The 19,956-nt window shown below is 44.1% G+C and overlaps 2 protein-coding genes across 2 annotated transcripts in view; one reads left to right on the top strand and one right to left on the bottom strand.

Annotated features, from left to right (window-relative positions):
- usp24 (ubiquitin specific peptidase 24) overlaps positions 1 to 12,944 on the bottom strand; it is a 49,696-nt gene extending 36,752 nt beyond the window's left edge. The window contains exons 1-7 of the mRNA XM_080832120.1: positions 12,596 to 12,944; positions 4,689 to 4,857; positions 4,150 to 4,217; positions 3,539 to 3,682; positions 2,653 to 2,775; positions 1,300 to 1,335; positions 1,009 to 1,074 (exon numbers count right to left, since the gene is read on the bottom strand). Of these exons, the coding sequence (XP_080688246.1) occupies positions 1,009 to 1,074; positions 1,300 to 1,335; positions 2,653 to 2,775; positions 3,539 to 3,682; positions 4,150 to 4,217; positions 4,689 to 4,857; positions 12,596 to 12,874 (885 nt within the window). The 5' untranslated portion in view covers positions 12,875 to 12,944. The remainder of the gene's footprint in view (positions 1 to 1,008; positions 1,075 to 1,299; positions 1,336 to 2,652; positions 2,776 to 3,538; positions 3,683 to 4,149; positions 4,218 to 4,688; positions 4,858 to 12,595) is intronic.
- Positions 12,945 to 13,099: 155 nt separating this feature from the next.
- bloc1s2 (biogenesis of lysosomal organelles complex-1, subunit 2) lies at positions 13,100 to 16,889 on the top strand. The gene is made up of 5 exons (XM_080860818.1): positions 13,100 to 13,565; positions 14,033 to 14,149; positions 14,725 to 14,844; positions 15,008 to 15,112; positions 15,873 to 16,889. The coding sequence occupies exons 1-5, from the start codon at positions 13,397 to 13,399 to the stop codon at positions 15,902 to 15,904; spliced, it is 543 nt and encodes a 180-aa protein (XP_080716944.1). The 5' UTR covers positions 13,100 to 13,396; the 3' UTR covers positions 15,905 to 16,889.
- The last annotated feature ends 3,067 nt before the right edge of the window (positions 16,890 to 19,956 follow it).

Below are 19,956 nucleotides of genomic sequence, written 5' to 3'. Positions count from 1 at the left end.
CCTTTAAGGGGAGTGGACGGACGAGGACAGGAGAGGATCGGAGAGAATAGAAGAGTGCCTGTTCAGCTAGTCAGAGGCTATGACTGAGATACTGAATAAATATCTCAGTAGGTAGTGCGGCACATTGGGGTTCTTCTCAACACACAGTCGGCAGGCTCAGTAGTGTGTTTTGGAGGCGATGTAAAGGCTGGGTTGGGGGTTAAGGGGAGAATCCCTCGCTCCTCTCTCCCTCACAGACAGGAGGATAATCATCAGCTGAACTGCACTTGTTTATCTGACTTGTGAAATGTGGCACAGCTGAGTCTCAATATCACTCTCCATGCCTGTGTGCGAGTGTGTGTGTTTGTGCAAGTGTGTGTATGTGTGTGTATGGTTGTCTGTGAGCGAGAGAAAGAAAGTGTTTGTGGGCAACTGTGGGCAACTGTGTGCATCTGTGTGCGTGTGTGTGTGTACAAGTGTGCATGTGTGTGCATGAGTGAGTGTGTACAGCAAAGCTGCTGCAGGGGTGTGGAGTAACATTAAACAAGATGGTTTTGTCCATCAACACACATCCTGTGTGCGGCAGTCATAATTGAATCTCTGCCCTCTCTGAACTCATCTGCAGTCCCTTGTTTCTCACTCACGCACTCTCTCTCTCTCTCTCCTTCTCCCTCCCTCCTCTTTTTCTCGCCTCACTGATCCCTCTTTTCTTCTGGTCCTCCATTTCCAGCGCTCATCGTCCTATTGATCATTCTCTGCCATGCCTTCTACAGAGTTGATATACCAGCCAAAGGCACAAGCCACTCATTGCTACATCAAAATCGTCTAAATATATTGACCCACTAATACAGAAGAATAAAATAAGTTTGAAAAAAAACACACACAATACAGTAAATACAAATAATGAACCAATATGAAAAGGAAAAAAGGAAATGAGGACAAAAAATTAATTCAACAACTTAATTTAAATTTTACAATTAAACACAAGCTGACCCCATCCTGACCCAAGCTGACAGTGAGGGTACTTACCCCGATCTCAATCTCCTCCATGTTCAGCTTGCTCTGGATAGCAGTGAATCCCTCCATCTCACCAAACTACACACAGAGCCAACACACACACACACACACACACACACACACACACACACAGAACGAGAGGTCACATCAGCATGGGAGTCTATCCCACAGATGACGACAGCTTTCATGGAGCAGATTAAGATCATTAGCTCTATGCAGGAAGAGGGAAAGGAGAGTGAGAGAGAGAGAGAGTGAGAGAGAGAGAGAGAGTGAGAGAGTGAGAGAGTGAGAGAGGATACATACCCGATTCACAAGGTCCACCAGCCAGCCGTGAGGCTCCTGTTGAAACACAAATGATATTCTTTCAGCTTGTGGCTCAGAGCTCTGAAGTCTGCATATCTCCCCTCCATTAGGTCCTATTTCCATTCTGCAGAGCTTTACCCCTCTCATCACAGTGGAGCGCCCTGCGGTGGACACTTACTGCTGCCTAAGCAGATTTCAAATTCTCAAACGCCTTAATACATCATTCCATCCACTCAAACCACCACACAATTAAAATGGACTTCCTGATACAAATCACTGGTTTTGCCAATTCAGACCCATGTACTTGCTTCTCCTTGCAGATGTCAAACGCATGTAATATTTGAGACAATACAAGAGCATCAGCCTGCTGCTTTACTCTAGCTGTTTAGACATAAATAGGCCTATTCTTTGGCCTTCTATTGAACGGCTAGGAGAGGCATATAAGCTGTTTACAGTGCATTACCTACAGACAAATACATTCAGTGGTTGTGTAAGATTGGAATGGACAGACCAGTTTTTCCTGCCCCCTGACCGACCAGAGCGATTCGGTCACGGGTTCTAGCAGATAGCACATTTCTCACACCCGCATAACCACACACACACACACACACACACACACACACAGTAATGTACACTCAATTCAAGGCTTTGGCTAATTATCCAAAAAAGACACGTGGATCCTCAATAGCATTAGTTACGGATGTGGTCGGTGTATTATTTTAAGGATTAGGCCTGTTCTTCCTGTGAAGATTACGGCCCTTCTAGGAAGTAAATTTTTTTGCACCAATGAACATTTCAGTGTGTATGTGTGCGAGAGGCTGATAAAGCAAGACAGTGCGCGCATTTGTGTGTGTGTGTACACTCGTATCAGAATGTGTGTGCCAGGGTGCAACAATGTGACATTTGCAGAAAAAAAAGACAAGATTATAAAAGACAAGGAAGAGAGGGAGCGTAGCAATCTAGAGGGACAGCACAATAGAGGGGGGAGTGGGAGAGGGTGAGAGAGAGAGAGAACAAGGGAAGGAGCGCTTGGCAACAACGGAGAGGGAGGAGACAGCATCTTTTGTATAAATAACAGCATCGAGGGTTAAGAGGAGGACAGAACAAGGGGCCATGCTGCAGAATAACCGAACAGAAAAGCCACTCAGAGAACAAACAAGCATGAAACAAGGACAGGATGACAGGAACAAAGAGAGGAAAAAAGGAACGGATAGGAGGATGAGAAAAGTAGTGTGTTAAAGGTGTTAAAGCAGCATGTCTCTGAAGAAGGGAGGAGAGAGAAAGGGCGAGAAAGATAGAAGGAACTTTGAAGTGAGGGAGAGGAGAGGAGAGGGGCGGCTTGGCTTGGATTACCTTCTGGTAGCTGGAGGTGGGAGAGACGGCGAACATGCTTTCCTCCCCGAACACCTCGGCCCAGTTGCGCTGGCAGGTCTTCATGCGGTTCTTGAAGTGGTACTCGTTGTCTGGGTTAAAGGCCTGGGACAGAACCCAACAGGGAAAGAGGTCAGCTGGGCCTGCCACTCAGCTCCAATGCTAAAGTCCTCATATCCACCACATAGTTACCTCTCATAGCTCTCATTCGCATTCATTATCAATATTCAGAAACTTTGTATGCATTTTCCATGACCTCTCACAACCTACGTGTGCATACTTTACTCCACAGGTTAGGTCTAATTACTGAATGAAAAGCAAACAACCTTTACACTCTTTTTCTATTAGGCCAGTTCGGTCAATTTCACACCGCAGACATTTAGACAACAAAACATTATCCACGGAAGAGTACAATAACATAATTAATTTCATACAACCTGCATACAACAAAACTTTCCATAAATGCACTAAATATCATTTCATTTTAAAATGCCATGACTGCATTTGCGTTGCCTACTCTCACATTAATGCTTGTATACACCGCTTATACACTGAACAGGGAGTGTTTTTGACTGCCTGATCATGTTGCTGACTCAAAGTTATACCTTGACATTTACAAAAACATAACCTCTGTGAACTCTGGTAACTATTAAAATTCATAATCTATGGAATAAAGCATTGTGGATATTCAAAAACAACCAAAAGGTTTCCTTTTGTAAGAGGCCGTCATGATCAATCAGTCACAGCACAGCGTCAGAAGTATGGAATGATCTACTGGTTCCGCTAGGCATTTGTATTCTCTGTTAGGACAGGGGGTATGTGTTGAAGAGGAGGGGGGTTGTTATGGAGATGCTGAGGTTGATGTTACCATGGTGAGCACCCCCATGAGGCCCACGGGGATGGGGTCCTGCTTGACCCGCTCGGCCACCAGCTCCACCAGCAGCATCAGCATGTTGTAGATGCCCTCGTGGATCTCTGTCCCCCACTTATGCACCGCACTGGAGGTCAGCAACTACAATGTGGCAAGGAGAGAGATTGAGAGAGAGATTGAGAGAGAGAGAGAGAGAGTGAGAGAGAGAGAGAGAGAGAGAGAGAGAGAGAGAGAGAGTGTGAGAGAGAGCGAGAGAGAGAGAGTGTGTGTGAGTGTGTGTGAGAGAGAGATAGAGAGAGAGAGAGAGAAGACAGATATTGAGGATGGAGGGAGGAGGAGGGACAGAGAGAAAGAAAGCACGCAAGCGAGAGAGAGAGAGAGAGAGAGAGAGAGTTTGGGAAAAAGAGAGAGAGAACGCAGAGATTGAGGATGGAGAGGGGGGAGGGACAGAGAGAAAGAAAGCACGTAAGCGAGAGAGAGAGAGTATGGGAGAGAGAGCGAGATAAACTGAGGCACATTGGTCATATCTGGTGTTAGAGCCATGTCCTGTTTGCTTGTGCCAGTATTGATGAGTGTTGTGCCAGAGCTCTGCTCCCTGTGGTCCTCACCTTTTTAAAGGCCTCAGGCATGCAGCGCTCAATGAACCTCTTGCAGTTCTCATCTGCATCAGCAAGCCCTACACACACACACACAATTAAAAGCAGGTATTCTCACACACACACTGAACAGAACCAGGCTAAAGAACAATGCTAAGTGTGCGACATGACAGACCTAATGGTAGACACTGTATGGCTGTATGCCACAATTCCAATTCATGTGACCGCACCCACACAGATTCATCTAAACGCCTGTGACGTCACGTCTGGCTTATAATAACACACACACACACACACACACACACACACACACACACACACACACACACACACACACACACACACACACACACACACACACACACACACACACACACACACACACACACACACACACACACACACACACACACACACACACACACACACACACACACACTCCCTCCTGCTGCTAACAGAGAAACACTTCCCTCCTACACCCACAGGCACGCATGCGCGCACACACACACACACACACACACACACACACACACACACGTGTAAGGCCTTACCGAGTTTTGCCAGGCACGTGGAGGCGACGAGGCACTTGCCCAACGACTCCTCGCGCTTGTAGGGGATGGACCAGTGGTCAGTGAAGACTCGACTTTCCAGCTCGTACAGGTTGGTGGTGGGGAACTCCATGTTCCCTCCGGAGCAGTTCCCATTCTCATCGCTTGTCCTCTGCAAGATACACACACACACATACACACAGAGAGACACAAATTAGGTAGTCGTCAGGGACAAAAAAATAGGGAGCTGCAACTACCTCAGCAGCAGCCTCAATCATTACAAAGAAGAGTGGAGTGTTTTGATGCATTATTTCAGCTTCCTGTTTCACATCCACTCATGCATCATTCCATCTCCTCCAAATTGGTGCATTAGTTATTACTCATATCCTGACAGACGTCACAGGTTTGGATGAGAGAGACCACAAGAGAGGTGCTCAGGCTGATCTGCACGCCATTAAAACAACTAAGCCATCAGTGACTGTTTAAGGACACCTCATCATGCCTTAGCAGCCATGTCATACACACAGGTGCTCAGAGAAGAGGTCTGTTTGAGCAGATATGCTGTCTCCTTCAGAGGTAAAGGCAACAGAGTTGATGTAAGCATTTAGAAGAATAACTATTCACAGACACTAGCATGACAAAGCCATCTGGAGAAATCATAAGCAATACTACTAGATAACCAAAAACAAAAACAATTCCCTACAGCTCCTAGCTTGACAGAAGCGTTTGGAAGAAGTAAACCAGTGACAAAGGGCGGTGAGACACAAGGTTAGCATCACCTTAGCATCACCCTTCTTTAACTAGGAAGTGGGATGCTGGCCAAACATTAGCCCAGTATCTGCTTGAATGGGCCAATGGATGCCTTAGCACTCCACCTATGACTGTTATGGCAGGGCTGTGAGAGGGAACAGCAGGCAACATTACCAGAACAGCAGACTCCACAACTCAAGACCTAACCACTACCTAAAGGCTGAGCAGCTTCTGCAAAGCCACATTTTTCCAGTCTTAACCAGCACTGCATCTGTTATCCCCATGTAATTCCGACACCAAATTTTCCAGCGCCGCATCTGATAGAATGACACCATCGAACTGCTGGGTGACTGAGTGCTTTCCTTGGCTGGGTGGACTCTTTTCCAGAAACGGCCTGGAGGTCAATGACAGTCTGAAGGGTGGATTCAGAGCACAGGGAGCGAGATCCCTTCAGCACAACCATTGCACAACTGTGTGTGTGTGTGTGTGTGTGTGTGTGTGTTCTTATAAGTGAAGGGAAAAATAAAGTCTACAGAAACATGAGCATGTCCTCTCGCTGCTCCAAAGGTAGGTGTGTGTGTGTGTGTGTGTGTGTGTAATTATGCATACGTCAAGGACCGAGCGACTACACACAGCTGAAAGTTGTCAGGAAGGAGGGCCACAACACTACAGCAATAACAACAACAAACGTCCTGCTGCGTCCCAGGGGACCATGGGAAGGGGAGCTCTCCCCTCTGTCACTGTGACTCAACAGACTAACAATGAGATTACACAGATAGGCACAGCGCCAGGTGTGTGGGGACAGGAGAGGACAGGAGGGTGGTGTGTGTATACGTGTTGGGCGTCAGCATCTAAAGCCATAACAACACTGTAAACCATGCAGCAAGCCGCAATCTTTTGATCTGGGATCAGGTGTCTGCTGAATACTCCTGACTGCCGAGGATTGGACCACAGCTTTTGCACTGATCAGAGGTGTGCTGGTCAGTCTTGAAGATGATGGCGTATTCTAGCCCAGGGTCTAGTGGAGCTCCCGTCTCCTGCGGTTACAGCTGTACACAACAAGTGCTCGCACTATAGAAGCTGCATGTAGCATGTGGATCTATAATGCATGGCCATTAAAATGCATGATGCCTGCCATGTAAAGGCTATCAGGCCTAGTGGCATTAGTGGTGGCCATACTGGAGCCTCCGCTTCCTTCCAATCTTCCTCTTTCTGTCCATTCAGCACCTGCTCACTCCTAACCATGCGACCAGTCTGAAGTTAGAAATGACAGTACGGGCACGAAAAAGTCTCCTCAACCGACTACCTACCTACCTCTGTCTCTCTATGTGTGTGTGTAACTGGAATTTGTCTGGAATGTATGGGAAAAGGGGGACCATGGCTCATTCTAAGTGGAGCTGCCAACACTGCGTGCTCCTTAAGACGGTGGGAGAGTGGAGCTGCTCTGTGCTGGGCTTGTTATGTATGCTGTGGAGCAGTGGCAGGGACCACCTGCACTATGTGGGCCTGATTCATCACTGATCGCTGGCAGCTCCCCCACACTTCCCCACCTTCGCTTTGCTTTGCTTCGCTTCCCTTCCCTTCCCAACACACACACACGCCCAATCACACACACACACACGCTAACACACACACACACACACACACACACACACACACACGTACATGCACGAGCACACACGCATATGCACGCGCACCCTAAAGAAAAACAGCAAAGTGGCGCACAACAACACATTCTCCCTGGAGAAATACATGCTTGCAGCTCACTCAATAATTTACATAATCATGCGAAAGCAAGGCAGATTTTCCCCCCTCTTTTTCAGAGGAACCCACAGCACAGACGTATATGCACACATTCACAGTCAACCCTCCTCACTGCAACCACCTGACAGCATTTCACGCGTAAGGTGCATAACTGTGACACTCATTAACTACCACTAGATTTCATGGTGCTTGTTAAATCACTTGCTCTCTCTCATCATGTACCCCTTATCTGCCATAGTCTGACTAATTAGAAATTAAGACTACGATTTACAATGTCACATGAGGAAAAGCAATACTAGGTGACAATTTTCATAGAAAAAGGCAAGTTTTTATATCACCTACAAAAGTGTGTGTTAAAGTATATCTGTTAAAAGACTGATGGTTTTTGAAGGTGTAGGGCGTTTTGGTCCATGCAGGCTCACCGCTGTGGTAGAGGAGTCGTTTCCTGTCCATCAAGCCACAGATTTCCAGTGACACACTACTAACAGACAGTGACTGCACTACAAGGTGAACGTGACCTGGACTCATAACATAACATAGTCATTTCTTGGGAACACAAAGAATCTCTCTGCAGCATTTCAGCATCTCAAACGGACCAAAGGGATGTGAGGCAATGCACAGAGGTGTCTGTTCCTGGACCATCTTAGGCAGTCTAATTAGCAGGCTTCTTTCACAATCATGTCACCCCTCTGCATCAAATCTAATGGCAGGTTAGTTTCTCACTATCTTCCCAAGCCTTGGCTTAGAAATTCAGCGTAGTGCAGTGCATTTCTCATACACATTTGTCCTACTGTGGCTTTAACATCCACCATACCTACTTGAAAAAAAGTGTTTTTGTGAGTAATAAGAAATTAATTCACAATCTGTGTAATGTCTGTCATTGTGTCGATACAGTGCTCTTTCCTCACACATCTCCCTTGAGACCCGCCAGCCTCCATATTAGCACACACACATACACTGGTGGTATGACTCAACATTCTGACCTCTGATGCCACTCTGGGGGTGGGGGTTGTGACAATCAGAGTACACATGAACACAATGAGCATCACATGGAGCACAATCCTAAAGCTGCGTTTCCACTATCGGGCTCAATGCGGGTGAGCTAGTGCATGCCAAGGCCAGTTGGGTTTCCACTGTTACTTCCGGGGCTTGAAAATAAATGGTTATAAACATTTATAGATTGAAAGATCTTGAATCAAGCAACCTTACATATTTCAGTGGCAGTTGGGTTTGGGTTGGTGTTCCCCCTTTTCCACCCCCATGATTTGATACCGGAGGTGAAAGAGATTAGCCAAATATGAACAAGTTTGATCTCTGTCAGGACCGGTAAACCACTCATCATCATCTCTGAACTGTTGTCAGCAGTGATGGGCAGGAAAAATCTAATTTGTTCAGTATGTTCCATAACGGTTTGTACACACAGAACTGTGTTGCATGATACCTCAGCTTGAACTTCCTACTCACTTGTGAAATGGGTGAAATGGAGGACGTGTACTCACCAAGATGGCATGTTAGTGGCAGGTTTCAGAACAATACAGCAGGGCCCGATAGGAGAAACACAAATGTTTTTCTCAGAGTTCGAGACCCCAGGCCCTGGTTAACCTGAAGAAAGCCCCATCTCGCACTGGCTCGAAAATGGTGCTTGTTTTACATATTATATTACACCTTGTCTTATGTGGGTGTCCCTTAACTAAAATAGATGAATGCATGTCCACATTTATAGCTCAAACCAATCATGTAATGACTTAAGTTTAACTTGGACCATATATAGGCCTTGAGATCTTCCAATTATCTTATTCTATGTTATATATAGCTTATGTGGTGAGTGGACTAGTCTTTTACTATTCTTTTAAATACACTTTTGTTTATTTTGACACAAATTACAAAGCTCTGCATTAAGCCAGGGAACTTTTTACATACCGAGTCTACAGGGGTGGAATACATTTCCCTTTCCACAGAGCTTAGAAATATTACAGATTGCAGTGTGTGCATCATCAAAGTGAAGGACTGCAGTCATAAAGGTCACTCTGGCACTTGAGTGACTCAAACTAGTCTTGAGAGATGTCAACAGCGTCCTGTTTCTGCGTTCCTACATGTGATGCAAGGCGAGCGAAGGAGGAGGACGACGAGTCCCCGTGCTCACGTTTCTTAGGAGCAAAGTTCAGGATTGGCTGTACCGCCAGCCGGAGTTTGGTGACCCAGGAGCCTATCAGGGTTGGGGAGGCTTGTCCAAACAGCGAGTCGCATGACTCTGCAGTCCGCATGCTCTACTGTTTGTATTGGGCGGCTCACTTTTAAGTGCCCCGTCATGTGAGGAAGCCTCGGAGTACCAAAGCACCTTTCCTAAGAAGAGGGTAAAACAACAAGCCGCCAAAGGGTGCTCTGAGGGCAGTGGCACATTCCTCAACTGATCCTCTGCACCACACATGTGGAAGAGCCCCCTCAGGCCCATCAGAGGGCCAAGCAGGGTCAAAAGGTTGCCCAAGAGATAACAGTAACTGGGATTCCATCTTGCTACTTAACAGATCACAGAGAAAAATAATAACATAAAAAGTAGCTCGGAAATGGTGCAATATTAGGATTAAAGATGAAATATTAGGATCCTCATTATGTTGCCTACTCTAAAAGACAGTGACAAAACAGTGGCCTGAAAGGCACTGGCAATAAAGCAACTGTGTGTACCAAAACAACAATGCCTTGGGAGACGACCCCTGTCTTAATGACTACGGTTCCAGGAATGCTTCCGTCTCTGAGGTATGCTGTGTGCGTGCTTATGAAACCTTAGTAGGAATGTGTGTTCATGTGTGTGTGTGTGTGTGTGTGTGTGTGTGTGTGTGTTAAAGGCCGTTCCCTGTGCTGTGCAGTGTCTCTGATGTGCTGTTCGGTAACAGGATCTCCAGTCTGTTACCATGCATACCTACCCACCCGAGGGCCAGTCTGCAGGCTCACTGTGACTCCTTGGGCTATATTTAGGGCAGGAACATGCGGCTGGACGACCTGTGACATGCATCGCTGGCACAAACAGAAGCAGATGCTGACAAAACAGCCACGCCGGCTGTCACTGGTGAACCAGTGTCACCACATGGGGCCCTCGCGATTACAGAGAAATCTACGGCAGCAAACATTGCTCAACGCAAAAAATCACAACGAGAGATATCTTAACTGTGTGGGGATGCTTTCAATTTCGTTTTTCAGCGCAGGCACAACTCGCTTTCATTTAGAGGGAAAAAGCAGTCATCCCAGTGCTGACATGCAAAAACAGAAAGCCAGCCTGGCCAGTTCCTTGACTACGCTGGTTTTGGCTTCCACTATGACATTCCCATGTGTCAGTGCTACAGATGTGGTTTTGGTTAAGAGCTTGAAGGCCCACACCCATTGATAGGTAGCATCTAGTGTGTGTGTGTGTGTGTACGTGTGTGTGGCTGTGGGTGGAGACAGGATATCAGACAAGAGGGAAGAAGAGCAGAAATGTATTCGGAAACAATGGAAGCCCAAACAAGTCTTATTCTGACCATAAGGTAAAAAATTACGCAGCAGTCATGTGTAAACATCGCAAAAGCATAAGAGCATCTTTGGAGTTACTTTACGTCATGTATACATCAGCTACCCTATGTCCATAACTAGTAGTGGGAAGAAGGCTTAGGCATGCAATACACTGATATAAATGATTAGCCAGCACAGAATGACACCAACTTCACTCAAACTGTAAATGGAGTAACGAACCAGTGCTTGTGCAAGTGGGTGGCTCCTGAATAAAAGACAACACTGTTCTGAAAGGTTGAACAGTTAAGGGTTGCCTATTTGAGTCAAAAAGGCCTTAAAAGGTGTTCTCTCAAATTGATCTCTGCAGCTGTACAGGTGCACAGAACATTATTAGTAGCACTGGATACTGTCATTAAAAAAATCATCAACAGGTTCAAATACTTTAAGGTACAGTGGGCACAACTACTCATACTGCATCCCAGGAATGGGCCTGAAGTTAAGATCAGTATCGTCACATTGTGCCGTGTAGGCAATGCCCCTTGCCATGCCAAATTATATGGCCATGACATTTTAGCATGAAAAACCAAATCTGTGATAAAATGCCAATCAAACCCATGAATATGAAGCGAAGACAACACGAAGGACAGGTCAGCACTGGATACTCCCTTCTGCACTCTCCCACACAAGACAGATTTGGGTGTATATTCAAATATCTGACTGAACACGCAATGATAGTATTGTGAGGACTGAACATTAACTGATTGAGAAATTGAGAGGGGAGATGACGTTTACAGCACGTATGTTACACACTTATCAGACATCGGAATAACCGTGACAAATGTCTTAAATATTCAATTTAATTTCAGATCATTATGGTCACCAATTATGGTTTAAGTAATGTCTTCCCTGGTTTCTAGAGACGAATCCTAACGTTGCTCTTTACGTGCATGTTTAACATAGAAGGCCATGCGTTCAATTGATCCCTGATAATGTTACCTATATTACACAGTAGGTGAGTATATAGTGACCAGACTGGAAAATTGCTAAATCAGTGTACACCTTGCATAACCTGCAAAGGGTTAGCGGACTATTAGCTGCGGTTGTCAAACAGGCGGCAAGCTATGATGCATTGGCTAACTTAGCAAACGCATGCATGCGGCAATCAAGTACTTATAAATCTGGTGTGTGTCATGACAGTGGTTGGTATTTCTAGCTATCAAGCCAGGTTATCGGTTGACAGATGCAGGTAGTTAAGTCACAGTTAAAGCTAGCTTGATAGCCTAGTGATAGGCTAGTTTCCGTGCTCTGCTAGTTAACACCACCCAGCTAGCTGCATAGACTATAACTAGCGATAGCATCAATACTACTAGGTGTGCTTTAATTAGCTTTATGTTATCGCCAGAGCTAAATCACGTCAGTGGCTGTCTGTATGGAAAAGATGAAGACAAACGGTCCAGATACTATTAAAGGTGCATTCAGCAGTGGCTAAGTTAGCAAGCTGCAGCTAACACATTTAAACGCTAGCCAGCTATTTCCCCTCCCCCAAACCGAGAGCTAGTTGGCTAGCTAGCTAACCAGGCGGATGCCTGCTAGGCTAATAAACTACCGTTATACAGAAGCCATAAGCTAAAACCAAATATATAGACAATGTGCACAACCACATTTTAGTATGACAGGACATGTTTCGCTCACTTAAAGTTATACGGCAAGCTTAACCGCCATGTGAAGTAGTTCAGCTGTCTTGGCTGCAACATACCGTGGTTTTCCCTCCCTCCCTATTCGCCTATCCATGACAGCCCGACTCCACTCTGTATGAAACCTAGCCGGCTAGCTTGCTGACTATCGTGTGAAAAAACTACTCTCTAACCTATCTAACGTTATCCTACATGTAAAACAAGCGAGTTTTGTCATACCTCACTCTCAACGACATCATGATACGCAGGTGGAGGATCAAATCCCCCAGTCCCAGTTCGACCTGTAGTCTCGCTGTCTCCACTGGGCCCCGACCCGGGCGCAGGCCCACTTTCCATCGGCTCATATCCATACCCGAGCCCGGGGCTTTCGTTAGTGAGGAGCGCAACAGCTTCGTTTATGTCATTTTTGGCTAAACGCAGGGCTTTCCTAATAGCAACAGGGTCCGGAAAGCCCATGCAGAGAAGCGTTGTCATATGTTGCTCCTCTTCAGTCTCCATAATTGATTGTTTTATCCTATAGACTTAGTAGGGTGGTATATTGCACAGACTTCTAACTGTGCACGCCGCCATGTTTACAGTCCGATGGTATTCTGTCACGACGGATGCCCATAACAGACTAGAAAGCGGGCGGGTCTCTTTGCGACGTATTCGTGGCTTCAAAAAGCGTCACCTCGACCCACCCATGTAACCAATCCAACAGAGTCGCAAGCTACCAAACACACATTTGTCTTAAAGTTTTGCAAATACCGCTTTGATACAATCCTAAATTACATTTCTGAGAGGACACTTGCATTTAATTAATTTAGAGAAACTCTCTACGGGAAAATGCATTTATGATACTGAAATAATGTATTCTACTCGTAAGTCCAAAAATGAAATATGCTAAAGTGAATATTTGGAAACTGTGAGTAAATTCACACTTTAACGGGCGTGAAATAACCGGAAATACCATAAGATGTGACCACAAAGGGAGAAATGCGTCACGTGAAATTTCTGATCATGTGATTGTTTACATGGAAAATGGCCGCCACAGGAGAGGAGGCAGCTGCGATGGATAGCATATCCACAGCCCCTATTCCTCCCACTGCATTGAGTTTAAAAACGGACACAGATTCTCGTTTAGAAAATGCAAACGTTGAAGGGGTCACTGAAAATCAGTCTTCTGTCTCCAAAAAGAGCAGCAGCAACAGTAAGTGTCATGCCTGCTTCTTGATTCATTGCCTAGTCCAGGCGTTAGGTAAAAGCCAGGCAGTTAGAAATTAGCACAATATAATTGCTAATTAGCACAATACAATCCAGGATCCAGTTAAGTAATTCTGTAACAGTCATGCTGCTATACATCAGTCTATTGGACAGGACCCCTGCTTCACCAAAGTCTTGTTTTTCTTGTGTTAGACATTAATTTGCTAGCTAGCTTATGGGAAGCTACAATTTCACCCTGAGCAATCAAGTGTTAACAACATACTGAAATCAAAAGTTGAGTGCGTATTGCAAATGATTGGGTCTTGATCCGTGGGGTTTGTCAGTTTATTGGGGGTGTTTAAGTTGTTCGGTATTTATGATGTCAGTCGCTATCTATGTAAATTCCCCTGCATCATGCGCTTTGAACACATGCGTTCCTTGAATGAACAGGACAGCACTTATTATGTCTTCCAGATGATGGGAGTGTGGAAACTGCAGAGGAAGCTGTTGAACCAGCAGAGCCTGACATCGACGAGCTCTGCACCGATATGTTTGATAAAATGGCCGTCTTTTTACAAGGCGAGCTAACAGGTACTCATTGTCTTAGTTTTAACATGATTTAAATAAACAGCGTGGTCTTTAGCTGAACGTTTGTGGGGATGCTTTGATTCTTTAAATAGTCTACTTTAGCTCTACCTGGAGTAGAACTTTTTAATAAGAAGAATATACCATGGTGGATTTAGTTGCTCTGCTGGGTCTACAGGCATAATGTATTTCTCAGATTTTTTCATTGAATGTTTTGTGTTGCTGTGGTTTTAAATTTGATTTTAAATTATCTAGATTCCAAAAATACAAACTTATGTTGCACTAAGATCAGCATTGATCTGAAATTGAATTGTATTGAGGTTTCAATTCAAACTCACTGATCATTGCAGCAGCTTTCTTGTCATTACACACACATTTTTTTTCCTTTTCACATTATTTTATCAATTTTCATTGAGACTTCTTACCTCAACTTTCTTCATGTTTTTTAGATCAATGGTTTGTTATGAAATATGGTGCTTGAAGTGCCACACAAGTCAAATCCCTTAAAGCTGCATGGTGTATGATGTGTTATTGGTTGTTTTATATTAATTCACTATTGTTTGTATATGAAAATCCAAAAGCTACCTGTGAAGATTACAAACTCTTGGAAAACATGAACAAACTCACCAGCTTGAAGTACATGGAGATGAAGGACATATCGATAAACATCAGCCGCAACCTGCAGGATCTCAATCAGAAATGTGAGACACTTAAGTAGTTAGCATAGTTATTGGTTAAATATTTGTGTGCGGTTTATTAACAAAATCCTGCTCTGCTGTGAGATAATGGAATGGTCATATTGCTTGCGGCTGGATGAAGAGGTTGTTCAGCCCTCCTGATAACAGCTTGTTCTTTTTCTTTCAGATGCCAGTCTGCAACCCTATCTCGACCAGATCAACCAGATCGAGGAACAAGTGACGGCGCTTGAACAGGCAGCCTACAAAATGGACACCTACTCCAAAAAGCTAGGTGAGCATTTTCCACTATACTGTGAGGGCCTTGCATGAGTCAGGATTGTCAGGATTCTAGTCATGCTATGTTGGAAGATTTACATCTTGTTTTCTTTATATTCCTACATCAGAAAAGGCATGCCAAAAAAAAACATTTACACACACCGTTTCCTAGGGTGGTCCCAAAGAGCTTAACAGTAGTGAATAATTAATAAGACCAGTTAGCCTAAGCGTTTTTCACAATATCTGTATGTTGCAGTTACTGATTTCAAGGACAGCCTGTACTTTGTAATCTCATTTTGCTTAGTTGACAAATATCAGATATTTATATGTGTATCTATTTCATGTGTACTATTATTAGTTAGACATTCTTCCCATCTCAGATTACCTCCAGAAACTCCACCACCAGGTGGTGCTGTCCACCCATATATCAAGGATGTTGCTCTGTAGAGTGTTGGGTTTTGAGGTTCCAAAGTAGGGGGTGTGAAGGCAAACCTGTGAAGTACACTGATGGTTTTTGCTCACAGGTTATGCAAAAAGACCACTACCTGGATACTTCACTTTCCTGAAAATGTGGATAGCTCATTCGTATTCTAAACCCTGTGGTTTTGATGTTACCCATGAGTTTCAGGAAGACCTCTTTGTTTAGTTGTCCGTGCCTTTACTTCAGAATATATACACCAGATATACAATATATACACCAGAGTTTTTTTTTTTACCTTTTTAAAAATGTTGAGAGGTGTCTCATGCTTACTAACAATGTCTTAATGTCCTTACAGAGGCAAAGTTCAAAAAGCTGGAGAAGCGTTGAGAAGAGGATGGAGGGCTCTGTTGGACTATGAGAACCCCATGAGCAAGTGTAGGGTGGGGTCTGTTGCTGTTAGCCTGCATCTAGAGCTAGGGACATCGGTTTGCCGTGGGAATTGCTTACCCTGCCTCCCTCTCTCTCTCTGCCATTAATGCACTCTGTCTGAATGCCTCAACAATGAGGAGTGTGGGATGAAACCTATATCATGAAGCCCATATCAGTCCTCTGATTCTGCACCCACAACTACCCTTATGGAAGGAGACGTCCAAATATGCTGCATCTCGTCAAGGAAGTGAAATGTAACTTAAGTATCTTCCAACTGTGTCATTGTTAAAGTTGGATATGCATTCCACAAAATCACTTGAGAGTTATGCAAGAAAATAGGTTGCGTTTCTTGACATGCGTGTCCTGAGAAAATCGGCAGTGTCTCTTAACAGCTTTGGCTCTCTTTGATGTATTCCTGCTCCAAAGCTGTATACATTCAGCCTGCATGAAAGCACATCCCCTCCTGAGCTTGTTTGGATCCCCTGTTCCAGGGGCTTGACATGCTTTAATATACCACATTTTTGAAACTTGTAATTTAGGTGGGGCTTTGTACCCAGTATAAATGAGCAGTGGTGTTCACCTGCTAACCAAGATGATAGTTGTGTCTGGAGGGATGTCCACCTTAAAGTAAATCTCCTGGTCCTGTAGACATTTAGCATTCAGGATTTCATGTGCCTCTCTTTTATTTTGCTTGTTGGTAAGTGATTTCAAAAGTTGGTGACACTGGGCCTAAACGTTGTTGTTTTCTACATGGTCTTATTTCTTTTGTGTACAAATAAATTACATGTAAATAGCAGGCTTGCATAACATTCAACTAACATTAGAAGGTTTGAAACCTTTAGGACATTGGACGATCACAGACAAATTACCTTTTCAGAACTGTTTTTCTGTTTTTGTTTGGTGCTTTAAAAATAAATGAAAACAATTGTAAAACTAACATGAATTAAAAACTAAATGATAACCTGGGTGTCTCTGTATGCAAGGGAGAGAAAATCGCCAGCAGGTGGTAGTCAAACTCTACGATATTAGTGGGAGCAAGCCTTCACTGTCATGAACTTTGGCCTTATTTTGACTTCTCTTGTCATGAACTTATCTTTAATGTCTATGACAGCATTGTATTTTAACTGTCTTATTGGAGGTTTGTGTATGTATAGAACCTTGCAATGTTGTCAGTAGTGGTGCAACGATGCATTAACCATTACTGTTAGTGTATGACACTGCCACCATAATCTAGTTCCAGCTGTGAGTAAAAGAACCTTCTGGAACTGATTGTTCAGCCATATCTGAAGCGGTCTATTGGAAGCATGGCCTATTGGGATGTTTAAGGCATGGCTGACAACAATGAAGGCAAGTATCCATCAGTCTTGCAGTTAACGTACCTTTTAAAAAGCAATGCTTGGAGCAGCCTGAGAGTCATTCATCACTTTCAGGCCTTTTCAGGAAGCACTATTCTTGACAAGACAAGTGCAGGGTCAACATGCAAACACACAAGCCCAGTGACATGATGACATCTAAAAGGAGCACATACCTAGGATCTGCCGTTCTTGAGCTGTAGAACCCATGCCAGACTTTGAGACAATGAGACGCAGTTCAGCTGAAAATCATCTTTCTTTGCTTTACAAATAAAACATGGGGTTGGTGAAGGCCTGTTTTGAGGACGCCTAAAATGTTTACTTTGGAGAAGTTTGTTTGCTGTAAGACCCCCTCAGAGAGAACGCTCAGACAAGTGCCAACTCTAAAAAGCGTTGACATTGTGTGTCTGACTTGTATTTCTGGACAATACTTTCAAGATGTACAACACAATGGCCTTGCATGAGGTATGGTCGGTTTTAAGGAAAGTAGTCAAGGTTTCCTTATTAGTCTAGTTATGTGATTCTCTGGCAGTTCAGAGTGTTGGTCTTACACTTAAAAGGTTAACACATTCATTAACACCATATTTCAAAACCTGAAAATGGTAAACTTGAATCACCTACCATTCATGTGCCAAAGATAGTCTCTAGGGGACGGTGAGAGAGAGAGGGTTATGAAATTTCAAACCTGAAACTAATAGTTGCTCCACCAAAACAAAACCAACAAAACTTGTCTTTATCTTTGATGCTACACATCAAACACACCACTCACACACTACACACACACACACACATCAAACAGGAGGTATCAAGTTTGACTTCTGATACTGACATTGACGCAGAACAATTGCTGCTGTTGCCAGGGATGTTTCAGGGCAGTGCTGATAGCATTATCTTCAACATAGACACACATAGGCTAAGATACACTCAGAAGAAGGTATGCCTCCTTCAGCTTTTGCTCACGCACACAACCCCATGTGTCCTGGAGGCGATTACTCTATTATCGAATGTAAATATTTGCCTCAGATGGACCATGCTGAAAAGTGAGACCTGAAGCAGATATGTCATATGGGGTCTATTTGACCAGTGACTGCCCAGGGGAGTTGTGTGTGTGTGTGTGTGTGTGTGTGTGTGTCTGTCCATGTGTGTGTTTGCATGCGTGCGTGTGTGAGAGTAAGTGTGTTAGCTGGCATGAAAACACTGAAACACTTTGTTTTAAAACCATGGTCAGATTCTGAGGATGGCTTTCGTTTTGGACACAGGGCCAAAGGCAATATTAGGAACATCTTACTCCACACATGGACATCTCCCTGTCCTGTTTATCATTATGGGATAGGCACATGATTTCTGCTCTGTGTGTATGCACACACACTCACACACATACATACACATACACACATATACACATGCACATACGCACATACCCACATTTATCAGAGAGAGGCCTTACAGAATGTATACACAATGTTGAATCTGTAGAGCAACCGCTGTGGGACATTGCACAAGTGTCAGATCCAGGCCTTACATCATTATCCTGAGCTTATCGCTCTTCATGTTTACAAAAGGACTGGATTGATGTGTCTTGTGATGATGTGGCTTATTACCATTTATTTTATACTAATCTCTGATTACAAACTCTGCTAGTTCTTCTTTGGTTATGGCTAGGTGGCTTGCAGTCATTGGCTGTAGCTTATTGGGAAGTGATTCTGCATGTGTTGAAAGGGAGAATGGAGGGGTTACTGCTAGACCCTACCCATCAACTTCATCAGTCTAACATTAGCCATCTCCAAACGCTGAAGGCTAGGTGTAATTACTGTAATGAAAGCTGTGCTTAGTTTTTTTTCTTTCTTTAGCTCTATCTTTAGAAAATAAAATGCAATGGGCAAACACTGGATATAAAAAATATGACAGATTCTTAGGATAAGCATCTCTCTGTATTTCTCTCTTTTCCGTTCTACACACACACACACACACACATATACACAAACACACACACACACGCAAACTCGCGTGCGTATACACGTACACACACACACACACACACACACACACACACACACACACACACACACACACACACACACACACACAACCATTATGACAGTTAGTGGAGGGAATTCTACTTATTTAAGAAACCCAGACCTATCATTCTGCAGAACAGCGGCCATTACGATGCAAACTGATCCAGCCTAAGTACCCTCAATCATCCTCTGTGTCAGTGCAGAAAAGCATTTGGCCATCACAAACCCATCCTGTTAACCCATGTCTGTACACAGGGATCATCTGCTGATTTAAGACAGCTGACAGGGATTACAGCAAACTGCCATTTAAAATGTATGGGTGTACATATAGTACACATGGACACACAAAATAAGCATTAAAATTCTCGATAAAAACGTACTGATTCTGGCACCTACAGTATTCCCTCCATAAAGTTTTCTTGTGAGTCCATCAATCACTCAGAATGCTGAATACCCATCTGACCCCGGTCACACAGAGAAAATTACATAAGCTTTAACTATAAACACACTTCCTATACGAAGCTGGCAGACTTCCTGTCCACTTTGCCCCAGTAAAACTTCTCACAGTATGGGTGTGAGGTTTAACCCTTGTCTGCCCTTCCCTCGGGTCATATGATCACTCAGCACACAGCCAACTAAT

Source organism: Sprattus sprattus, assembly GCF_963457725.1.
Source record: "Sprattus sprattus genome assembly, chromosome: 2".
Classification (NCBI taxonomy): Eukaryota; Metazoa; Chordata; class Actinopteri; order Clupeiformes; family Clupeidae; genus Sprattus; species Sprattus sprattus.
The sequence above is the reverse complement of the archived record's forward strand: the minus strand, read 5'-3'. Positions and strand labels throughout refer to the sequence as shown.